The sequence below is a fragment of the Crotalus tigris genome, unplaced genomic scaffold (genome assembly GCF_016545835.1).
Source record: "Crotalus tigris isolate CLP2741 ecotype Arizona unplaced genomic scaffold, ASM1654583v1 scf7180000024439.5362192, whole genome shotgun sequence".
NCBI lineage: Eukaryota > Metazoa > Chordata > Lepidosauria > Squamata > Viperidae > Crotalus > Crotalus tigris.
This window is the reverse complement of record NW_024100609.1, coordinates 3,284,774-3,297,029: the sequence shown is the minus strand read 5'-3', so window position 1 is coordinate 3,297,029 and position 12,256 is coordinate 3,284,774. Positions and strand designations below refer to the sequence as shown.

Here is a 12,256-nt window from a genome sequence, read left to right as displayed (position 1 = left end):
GTCACGTGATCAAATTTTGGGTACTTGGCAACCATGTGTTTTTACAGCCATTTGCAGTATCCAGCAGTCATCTGTAAGTTATGATTTTTTTTTTTTTTGCCAGAAACTGATGTTTACTTCTGGTTTCTAGTTAAAAAAAACACAAACATCCATTGTGGGAAATGGATTCATTTAATGATTGCGGCATTCACTTTATGACAGCTGTGTTCACTTTACAATCACTGCATTTGTTTAAGGACCATTAGAAAAGATGTAAAATCAGATCAATCCTGTGACTGCCTTGATTTACAACCGTCTCATGATATATGACAGAAAATGCAGAAGTTAATCTATCCCTAGCCATGCATGTTAATTAGGGAATTCACAAAAAGCCAGTAATCAGCAATATGTGGGAATGATTTGAAGACTTGTGAAATCTTTTGAAGAATGATCTGTTTTCTGTTGTTACAAACATTTCGTTAGTGCTTACTTTTGTATCCTGTTGTATGTGACAAAATTGGTTTGCAGTGGGCACTAGTTTTTAGATCCAGTGAAATGTAACACTGTTTTTGTTGGGTTTAGTTAAGAAAGGAAACTTTGTGCTTCATTTTGCCCTAGGATTTAATGAAATTCCATAGTTTTTCTTATTGTGCTGAACGCACTCGGTGTTTACATCACATTAAATATTTCATTTTTATGATCTGGGGATCATAAAGACATAATTAACAAAGGAAAATGGTTTCCGTTGTGAAACAAGATGGTTAAGAGCCAAAATAACCTTTCTTACCTCTTTTTTTTAAATTTCAGAAACAGATAACTCCTGCAAAATCTGCTGTCGAAATGAAACTGGGAGATGTAGTCCTTATCGTAATGCCAGCCAGAACTTCTTATATTTGAGGAAGGGAAAGCCCTGCACTGTGGGATTCTGTGACACGAATGTGAGTATGCATACATGATCAGGATGTGTTCTCTTTTTATCTATCCCTGGATGTTGGTCCCACATCCTGGAAATTGCTTTATTCCCTTTTTTGATAATTGAAACAAAGCTTTAAAGATTTTCCCTTGCTAGTCATAACCGACTCAAGGGGGCAGTGCCCATCTCTGATTCTTTGACTAGAGAGCCTGCGTTGTCTGAAAGATGCTTCTGTCATCAGGTGGCCAGAATGAAAGCACTGAACGCAGTGACCTTTCCCACCAAAGTGGTACCTATTTATCTACTTGCATTTGTATGCTTTCAAATTGCTAGGTTGGCAGAAACTAGGGCAGGAACGGAAGCTCACTCTGTTGCACGGCATTTGGATCTTGAACCTAGATAGGCTGTCAGCTTTCCAGCTGGCAAGCCAAGTGTCATGTTGAACATAATTTGGGTGCTTGGCAACTGACTCACAATTAAGATGGTTGCAGCATCCCATGGTTATATGTTCACCATTTGCAACCTTCATGGCCAGCTTCCAACGTGTAAAGCCAGTGGAGAACCCAGCAGGAGGTTGTAAATGGTAATCGTGTGCTGTCACACCTAACAACCTCATGGGATTTACTGAACAACCACAAGTGGAACTTCTGCTGGTAATCGGTGCAATCACGTGTCACTGGGCTTTATGGCCATTTCACTTAATGATGGACTTGTGGGTTCCAATTACCGTTGTTAACTGAGGATGCCTGTATTAGTTTTATTCTTGGACCACCTGGTGTCCAGCTTTTGTTATGTTTTTGCAGCCCATTGTATTTTCTTTTTATCAGTTTCATTTGTTCATTAATGCTCATTTTTTTGGCCTACCTATATTTAGCCTTAGAAGCAAATAATTTCTTCTCTACCTCTACCTACATATCCTCTGTAAGGGCTGAGTGTTGAGATCCAAACAACCATCCAATTAATTTGATCTATAGTGAAATTAAGGTATTTTCTTTTTTTCTCTGTTTTTTAAAAGTTTTGTTAATCTTTAAGAATTACAATCTTTAGAGCTTAGTAAACAACATGTTGTCTGGGTTCACATGTTTGATATTAAATTCTTCAATATAAGTCTATTCAATACTGCACAATCCAGTATTTTTTCCCCTGATTCTCTTTTCTTCCCCATATTTTTTCCATTTCCCCCTCATAACACAATTATAATTTTTGATATTATTGATGTATACAGAGTTAGATACAAATATCTTCATCATATTTTATTAATATTATAGAAATAATAATGTATTCATTAATCAATATCCTGTTTTTCGTGCTCTTGTTAAGGTTTAATTTCCCATCAATATTTAAAGTGTCTTTGTCAGGTATGATTTTCTCAATGTTAATTACATTTATATAGCTAAAAAAATTATTCATACCAATCCTCCTCTTGTTTTCATATTTCCCATATCACAAGAAGAGAAAAAAATGCTATTTTAATTCTAAATCATATCTTTCATTATAAAAGTCTAAATATATCTAAGGGTCATGTGTTCTTTTAACCATATTCAGAAAGGACTTAAACATATGATGCCCCCTCTACTAGGTCAAATCTTCTGTTTTTTAAATCTAACTCTCGCTTTCTTTCTTGGAAAATAGCTTTCCAAGTGAAGGCAATTAAATCATCCAGAAATTTTTTTTCTATTTTTATGAAAGTTGCTTGGCATGAGGAAGACAATTTATGTAGGATATTTTTGAGGGGGAATTCCGCCTAATTATGTTCCTTAAGCAACTCCACCTTCCTTCTCCCTCAATTTCTCCCCTCATCTTTTGACTCCCAAATTGTAACATTTCTCCTGATAGCTCTGTGTTCCATTCCCCCAAATCTTCCTTGTCATCAGGTGCATCTTGCAAGCTTAAGGGTAAAGAGTCTTTTGCAATTTCATTATTATAGATAGGTCTTGCAGTATTTTATTTGTGTATGGTAGTTTATATTTCCCTTCTTTCATCTCTTCCATCTCTAGTCCATTTCCTCTTATTTGTTCATACTTTGTAGTCATTGTCTGGGAACTTTCTGGTTGTAGATTTAATTTGGAGATTTGCTATTTATACTATCTAAATTATTTTTAGTCTCATTGTGGTTTCTTTTTATGTCCTCTTTGTATGCAACAATTGTTTGCTGAATTAGTTGTAGTGTAGAGTATCTTTCCTTCTGAAAGGTGTTTGTTTTTTCTTGAGGCATCATTCCAGGAGATCCTCTAATATCACCAGTCTCAGTAAGAGTAAAACAAAGTTTCCTCTTGTTTTCTGGTCTTTATATGCAGCCTTTATAATCCAATAGATTTTAGAATACAGGTCCAGTCCCAAAAGCAATATTTTATAGTGATCTTTTGTCTCAGGCATCCAAAAATTGTCAGTCAGGCAAGGTTATAATCCACAATGTTCAAAGTGTTCAACCTCCCTGAAAACAGCTCAAAAGTCTCTCCCAGCCAGACGTAATCAAAGGTCAAGTTTTTCTTTCTCTTCCATTAGCTCTTGAAATTAAAAGTCCAAGCTCAGTGGGTGTTTATAGTCCAACAAGGTCAGGGTGATAAATATGCCAAAATATTTCCCTTTATTGCCAGCTGTTCTCCCGTAGGCTAGGAATCACCAAGCAGGCAGAAAGCTAGTTATAGTGCTGTACTCAGATCCACCATTAGGTGTCATTCAAAATCTATTTTCCACTCTTAAAACAAAGGATTGATTTCTTAAGTTTCACCTCAATGGTTTTTTTATTATCTCAGTTCTCAAATTTCAAATCTGTAGCTTTATGTTACTTCCAATTCAATATTGTATATTTCTGTCCCCATAGAAATTAAAACACCGCTTCCGTTCACATTCGGAGGTTTTTAGTTTCTTGGGAGCCTTTCCCAGGAAATTCAGTTGTAAAATAGTAAAAGGATCGATATTCTCACCCAGTTCCAAACATGCTATTTACAATGTGTTAATTCGTGCTTTTCTTCTTTGGTTGTCAGCAGCCAGTCTTTCCCCTGCCGGTTGGGAGGGCTTTTCTCTGATCGAACAGAAAGACCGCCATCTCTCTGTGATCACGAGACACCCCTCCTTCTTCATCACTTCTTTGGGGCAACTTTAGGCCCTTTTTAGGGCCCCCAGCAAGGCGAAATCAGGCGCAGAGGGCAGAGCTCTGCCTTCCTGCGTCCGTCTTGCTGCAACGCAAAACTGGAAGTCCCCAAAATTAAGGTATTTTCCATGTTACACACCCCCACACACAACACATACCTATTTTGCATGTTACGTGGAAATGTGTGTTTGAGAAAGGAAGGAAGGAAAGAAGGGGAAAGAAAGAAATAAAGAAATAAAGGAAAGAAAGAAAAGAAAAGAAAGAAAGAAAGAATCAATCTGGTACAGGGTGTTGCTATCCAAAGGATAATTAAATTTGGCCAGATCAAGCAGTTCTTTGCATTGGAAGCTAAGTCTCCCAACTAAATAATCCATTGTGCATAAAAATGTCCAGGTAACTGATCAAGACAATATCAGCCCCCCCCCTTCCCCAACATCCTTTCATCTCTTGTATTCTGTCATATTTTGTGGTGTTGTTAGGGGAAAGAAAACCCAGCAACAAAGCCTATTTTGTAATGAAATTGCAAATCCACCAATAGTTCGTAGTTTTCTTATTTCAAACTGATTGATGGTGCGGTTTTATAGGAAATTAACTCATTACCACGTTTTGTTGCACTTAACCTGCTTTTTCTGTGTCTCACTATTCTTCAGATAGGTTGTTCTGTCATTATGATGGAAACTTGGTTTACTAAGCCAGCATTGTTTCTTACAGGGCAAATGTGATAAGCGTGTGCAGGATGTGATTGAACGACTTTGGGTTTTCATTGATCAGCTTAGCATCAATACATTTGGTAAGATATGCATCTTCCACTACTTGAAATCTTACTTTCAGCCCATCTTTTCTACTTCATGTAGTATTCTATTTGCTTTTTGAAATGTGATAGTTAAAAAGCAGATTTGTCAATAAATTTGGTAGCATGAATATATCTAATATTGACCAGATAATGATTAGGAAGGTTTTGATATAAATTGCATATTTGCAATTATTTAAATCATAGGTGTCCAAACTTTTGGCTTGCCTGGGCCACATTGAGTGAAGAGGAATTGTCTTGGGCCGCATATAAAGTATATAATATAATTAATGTATATAAATAACTTTTTTAAAAAATCACATAATGTTAAAAGTTTAAAATCTTGTGGGGCTGTGCTGCTAGCTGTCCAGGGCTGCATGTGGCCCATGAGCCATGATTTGGACACACCTGATTTAAATATTTGTGTTAACTAGTGCAGCTAAAGTTTTAATAAAACAAACAGTGTCTCTTCTCCATCCAGTTGGGAATAATTCTGGATTTATAATCCAGTTATGGAAATTCTGGCTATGATAATAGAGTCATAATTAGCATCAATCATATTGCTATACAGGGCTATGCAAACTGAAGGAACAGGTTTGTGTGTATTTCCAAGGTGAGTTGTACAACTTGTTAAATGTTATGCAAAAATAAAAAGGAGGCTTATAATTTGTGTAACTATTTACCCAGCAAAGATAAAGATGACCTGTATTTAATTTCCTAGTTGATGATCCTTCTTAATTTATTAGATAGATATATAAGAAAACAGTATAAAATACATACCCTGGATAAATGTCTAGCTTCCATTCCTTTCCATTCTCTATTGATAGTAAAATCTCTTTAAAATTGATAATTTATATTTTGATATTTAAAGTATTTCAGTTATTTCAATATATATGATCCTATTTCATCATATGCACTAATCATTTGGGGAAAAGGGACATGTAAAATTTACCTCTTTTTATTTTTGCATATTCTTTACTTCTAAGATTGCTAGAATCAGTTTTCTCTTTTAAACAGGGAAATTTTTAGCAGACAACATAGTAGGATCTGTACTTGTATTCTCCTTGCTGTTTTGGATTCCTCTCAGTATTCTAGTACACTGTGTGGTAAGTTTTAATTTAAACAGATGCCTTAAATTCAAGTGTAAATTTATAGTAAAAGACATTGAGTCCATAATTATAAAAATCCATGCTGAGTATTTACGCATTTGATACTTAGATCTTTTCACAGTAAGAGTATTCCCTGTTTATTCATTCTACTCCTTCCTACCCCATCCAGTAATTTGGGAATGTTTTGATTCCTGAAAATTAGCTTCCTTTTCAGAGCTTTGAGGTTTTTTTTAAAGACATCATTATTTACAAAGACCTTTATTTTTTTTTAAAGCAGGAGGAAGAAGTATATTGGCTAGGTAATTTGAAACTGTTTCCAAAGTTACACTAACTTGCTTAGTAATTGACATAACTATTCCTGAGTTCTGATTATTTGTAAAATAATGATTTGTTTATAGAAATAAAGATGTGATTTCCCCCCTTTTAACAGGACAAGAAATTGGACAGGCAATATGAAGAAAACACCAAATCTCTGTTTGGTCCAAGTGTAAGTTTGCTTGAATTAATACTTTTAGTACTAATTATTAATACTTTTAATTGCTTTTGTTGACAACAAGCCTCTGCTGGGTAAAGTTTTCATCAGGTAGTCCTCAACTTACAACTAGTCATTTAACAACCATTCAGAGTTACAACAGATTCAAAGTTACTTATGATCCAACCTTGAATTACAACTGTCATACCACCTCTGTAGTCTTTTAATCACATTTTGGGCACTTGGCAACTGCCTTGCATTTACCACCAGCTGCAGCAGCCAGTAGTCACATTTGTGACTTTTTTGCTACTTTACATCAAAAAATATCCACTGAATAAGCTGGATTCAAATTTATGACCATGTGATTCGCTTAACGACTGAGGTGATTCATTTAATAAGAACAATCGTAAAATTGAGTCCGGTTATATGGTAACTCAACTCAACGGCTGCAATGAGATACAAGCAAAATTCCAGATTCAATTGTGGTCCTAATTCAAGGACTACCTATAAAATGTATATTCAGCTGAACAAAAAAGCCAGCATATATTGGATAAGAAAACAAAAATTTAAACAAATCATATAAGTATAATATCATGTTTTTGAATTGTGTTTTTAAAAAAGCCACAAGGTTGGGTTACAAGAACCCAATCCAGTTCCAACAGTTGTTATTTCCAGGAAAAACTTGTTCATGCCAAACAGTCAAATTCTCAATATAGAACAACTTCAGAATTCTCTACTGGGTTCAGTTTCTGAGTTACTTGGGATTATACATACCTTACAGATGTCTACAGATGTCCTTTCTTAATTTCATTCAACTATATTTTAGTTTAAGTTAGTTTCAGTTTATCGTAGTTGTAATTTATCATAGCTCCCTGTTTAAAAATAATCTTGTAGAAATTAAGCAGTTTCACACTGTACATAACTTCCCGACAACCCATTGTGGCAATGCTTTTAAATGGTCAATCTTTCATTACCGGTGCGGAGGTTTGTATGGACCAGAATTCTCCCAACAGTCTCTTATCCATACTGGTTCACAGGACTTGCCCTCTTACCATATGTACAGACTACGTGTTAGTGGCCCTTAGAGGCAGGACTTCTGCGAACACTTTGCTCAAGATGCTGTATAAATCAAGCTGTTGAGGAAGATGTTTACCTTCCTCCTCCCATTAATGTATGTCCCGCTTGTCTCTTGCAGAATGTTGAGATGTTGAGCAGCATGGATTCAGCCTCCATCAGAATCATCAAGCCTTTCCCTGTTGTGCCACCGGCAAGTCGGCACCAGCCTTTGCAGCCCATCGTACCCGTGTCTGTGGCAGTGGGCCCCCCAAAACTGGATCACCAAAGAATGGACACTATCCAAGAGGATCCAAGCACAGACTCTCATATGGAGGAGGATTGCTTTGAGAAGGATCCTTTTCCAAACAACAGTACAGCTGCCAAATCATTCGAAGACCTCACAGATCATCCAGTCACCAGGAGTGAAAAAAGCTCCTCTTTTAAATTGCAACGCCAACACAGAGTGGACAGCAAGGAAACTGAGTGCTAGTCTCTGCCTTCTCAGCTGCTGACTCTTCTGCACAACATCAGGTTCAGCTAGTTGATCTAAAGCCATTTCATTATATTCTCTGCCTCCGTGTGTTTGTGTGTGTCTGTGTGTATGCATTTGTACATGCATATGCATAGGTATGTATACTGAGAAAAAAGCAAGGAAGTGACCAACTGCAGATGCTGGCCAAATGTATGATCTTCCTGATGTCAGTATGAATGAGTGTTACTTAAAAACATAAAAAGTGAGGTCAGATATATTGAGTCTTGCTGACTCTTTTCTGTATTCTCAAATTGAACATACCCTTCAGTTGATAGAATCAAGCCATAATCTCTCTGACCCAGGATTTATGTATCTTAGTATTTTTATAATGTGCCTTCTTGGTATTAAACAAGCACTGCTAAAAGAGATTTCTTTTTTCCCTCCAGAATACAATTCTTCCAAATAAATGAAGTCTTCTTTTACTAGAGAAGTTAGGAATGCCACTGAACAGTATTTTTTAAAATGAAGATGAAAGGAACATTTCAATTTAATTGATATTTAGGAAAGGCACAGATTTCAGCTAAATAGGAAGGGAATATGATAGCAGCTAATTACTTCAATGCAAATCTGGGAATCCGAGAATGTTTTCAAAATAAAATAATAGTGTGGCTTTAATTAAGCAGTTCCGATCAGAACCCAACAGGAAGATAAAATCCAATCGAGATAGAAGCAATGTTTTCATTGATTTTTCAGATTTATATGCACATAGAGTGCTGAACGTTAATTTCTGATCCAAAACGTATAGCTTAAATGTGTAATTATCATTTCACTTCTTTCACTTTGCGAGGAAGGAATATAAGTCTAGAAAAGAGACTTCATAAAACTGTATTTCAAACCATGTCAGTGTATGGTATCCAGGGCATCTGCTGTAGCGTATTTCATGTTGCATTTTTATGGCTGATCTGCTTCTGTGAGGAAACAACAAATGTGGATGCAATGAGGAAAAAAAGAGCATCTTGTTCTGCCACTAGCCTGGCTTATCTCAGTCCTGATCTCCGTCAAGTGCCAATTGCTGCCTTTGTGGCTTTCTCCATGCCTTTTGCTGAGAGAGCAAAAGCAGAAACAGCACAGCTCTCTACTTTTAGGGATCTGGTCTCAGGAGTGGAAGCAGTGCATATAGAAGCAGTTGGGTCACAATTAAAAGGGTAGCATTATTTCTGATTGCTCATCTAATCATGTCCTAAGTTATGCTTTATATAAAATACAACAGCTTGGGAACTGGTCCAAATGTCAAAAAAAAATGATGAAAAATTTGTATTCTGTAGCATCTAAAGGGGACTAATACACCTGTACATTTTTCATGGATATTTGTTGCACTACTTGAATTTGTGTCTCTAAGGTATTTTTACCGATATTCTGTTAATTTTTAGATTTCACACCCAGCTGTAAAATAACCTTTCTATGAAGAGTAAGAGTTCCCATTGCCATGTAATAAAATGATTTTCTAAAATATATTGAAATATTAAAACTAGTTGGTGTTAATTGAAGTTTCAGACTTTTTAGGTCCCGGAGTTTAACGAAGAGAAGGACTAGAGATGACATGAGAGCAGTGTTCCAATATCTCAGGGGCTGCCCCAAAGAAGAGGGAGTCAAGCTATTCTCCAAAGCACCTGAAGGCAAGACAAGAAGCAACCTAGAACTAAGGAGAAACTTCCTGACAGTTAGAACAATTAATCAGTGGAACAACCTGCCTCCAGAAGTGGTGAATGCTCCAACACTGGAAGTTTTTAAGAAGAGACTGGACAGCCATTTGTCTGAAATGGTATAGGGCAGTGGTTCTCAACCTTTTTAATGCCCCGACCCCCCAACCGGTCATAAGTCGAGGACTACTCAACCGGTCGTAAGTCGAGGATTACTCAACTGGTGCAGCACTGTTTGCAGACTGGGGCTTTTGGCGGGCTCAGCAGGGCAGAGACAGCCTGGACAATTCCTATTGGCTTTTGAAAGCCAATAGAATTAGACTCTATTCAAGAGAGTCTATTCTATTGGCTTTCAAAAGCCAAAAGAATAAAAGGGAGTAGCATAGCTAAGGAAAAGGGGGAAAAATGGCGGACTGAATTGTTTGGCGACCCACGTGAAATGGTCGTTCGACCCCAAATGGGGTCCCGACCCACAGGTTGAGAACCACTGGTATAGGGTTTCCTGCCTGAGCAGAGGGTTGGAGTAAAAGACCTCCAAGGTCCCTTCCAACTCTATTATTATTAGTAGTATTAGTAGTAACAACAACAACAATATATTATAATAGTCAATCCTGGCTGGGCTCCTAAAGCTAAGATCAGGCCTGGTTAGTACCTGAAGGGCAGATTTAGCAAGAAACCCTTAACTGTAGGCTAGATTAGACATTCCAAAAACATACTAGCAAGAAGAAATCACTTTCCATATCATTGCAAAGCTGCTTGCATGCTTGTATCCATGGGGTCACAAGTTAAACTTGTATCAAGGGTGATTTATAAACGTTTCTCAAAAGACGCATCTTGGCATTCATTGTGAATATGAAAGTCCACTTTTTTCTGTGATAATTTAAAAGCTTCAATCATCTGTTAAACATTGTACTTCGATGTGTGTCATAATAACCAAGGCAATTAAATCCTGCAGTTGTCTAATCTATCATCTTGCATTCTGGAAACAGCTTTGCGGGATGCTTGTAGACTGATGAGTAGTCTAAAATATTTGTTTTGCCCTTATATTTTCAATTGTATATGGAAGACATGGCTGTAACTGATAATTGGCACAATGGCAACAGTCAAAGTAGAACATGAATGCTTGTTCTTAAACTGTTCAGCTCATCTTAATATGGTATTGTCAACTGCTAAACATTGGATAAAAAGGAATCAGATTATTTTAGCAAGGTAAGTACCATAGAAATCAGACAATGGAAGTCATCAGTAAGGTAATTACTGCCCTGTAGAATATCTAAGGAGGAAGCTTGAAACAGCCATGTCACACTTGAAGCAGAAGTGGATAATAGGAAATCGCAGAAAGCACATTTTGCTGCATTCTGGTTTGGGCCCTTGCATTTAAACTGCCTTCTTTTGGCAGCTCTGATGCATTTCCAAAGAGCTGCCTGCTCACTTCCAACTAGCAATTGCTAGCTGCTGATTGAAATTGCAATTTTTTTAGACTAAGCACCCATATCAGCGAAGACTTAACAGCCAAAAGACTTTTTGCTTGTATCATTATAAATTTGATTCTTGTTTACCAAATCAATGCTATATAGTATCAGCTTAGGTTGCTTACATAGCTTTTTCCCAAAACATTGTTTTTTGGCCCTCTAGACATTTTGGCTCAGTGTGTTTATCACTATCTGAACAGCTCTTGCCCTCTATTGTGTCCCTAGTTCCCTCTGCAATCAGAATATTGCATCTCTAAAACATTTGATTTCCTCCCCCCAAAAAAAACTTCTCTTAGCAGGACGTCTTCATTACTTTCTCTAAAGTGCCTGAAGACAATCTTTACTGTTTTCAAATTGTTAATAGTCTCAGAAGCATGTATCACCACCCACATTCTCAAGATCTGGTCAAGCTTGATTCAGAATTATACAGAGTCTTGAATTACGATTATTATCTATATTGTTTGCATTAACTATTGCCCCTCATTCTTTTAACCTGTATTTTAATCCCTGTGCCACATGACTCAATTATCTACAATACAGAATCCTGACTGCTAACATCCATTAGAGAAATCATTAACATTTGCCAACCTGTCTAAATAAACTACTTGACCGCTGACTGTATGTGGGTAATTTAACCAATTTTCTATTGCCAGAGGAGAAAGATTTCTTAGGGCAAGAGTGAAGTCATCTAAAAGTGAATGTCAATCCCTGAATGTCAATTCTAGGGTTGAGGATATCAAATGTAGCCTTCCCCCCCCCCCTTTTGCATTTTGGGAAAATCCAGAGGGTATGGCCAGCATTCTCCCTTTAAGATCCCTCCTGAAATAGTCTTAACCCTTAAGCCAGAGGTCCCCAACCTTTTGGGCACCAGGGACCGGCTCCGTGGAGAGAGAGATCATGGTTCCAAAAGATGAAACTCTTTTAAGAACTTTGAGGCATTGTTTACTTTAAAGAATCTTTAATCGAGCAGCATAGGTTCAGCAGGCACATAGTTGAAGCCAAAATCTGACTTCCCCTCCCTTCAGCACATAGATCGAAGCACAATTCCCTCCTACAACTAACAGTCATAAATCACATTTCTCCAATTAGTTTGAAATGCTGGATGCTTTACCAGCTGGTTACAATATTGTATGTCTAACTAACTCCCATCACATTCCTCTCCCTACCCCAGTATCATCTAAGACAGTGTTTCCCAAACT

General features: G+C 37.1%; 1 protein-coding gene across 2 annotated transcripts in view; it reads left to right on the top strand.

Annotated features, from left to right (window-relative positions):
* The window catches only part of ADAM17 (ADAM metallopeptidase domain 17), a 35,836-nt gene extending 26,431 nt beyond the window's left edge, over positions 1-9,405 (top strand). Inside the window, exons 15-19 of one of the 2 annotated variants that reach the window (XM_039331874.1) lie at positions 787-917; positions 4,698-4,776; positions 5,794-5,882; positions 6,316-6,372; positions 7,553-9,405. In XM_039331874.1, coding sequence (XP_039187808.1) covers positions 787-917; positions 4,698-4,776; positions 5,794-5,882; positions 6,316-6,372; positions 7,553-7,903 — 707 coding nt within the window. In that variant the 3' untranslated portion in view covers positions 7,904-9,405. The remainder of the gene's footprint in view (positions 1-786; positions 918-4,697; positions 4,777-5,793; positions 5,883-6,315; positions 6,373-7,552) is intronic. The other variant, XM_039331875.1, reaches the window with a different exon arrangement.
* Positions 9,406-12,256: the final 2,851 nt, after the last annotated feature.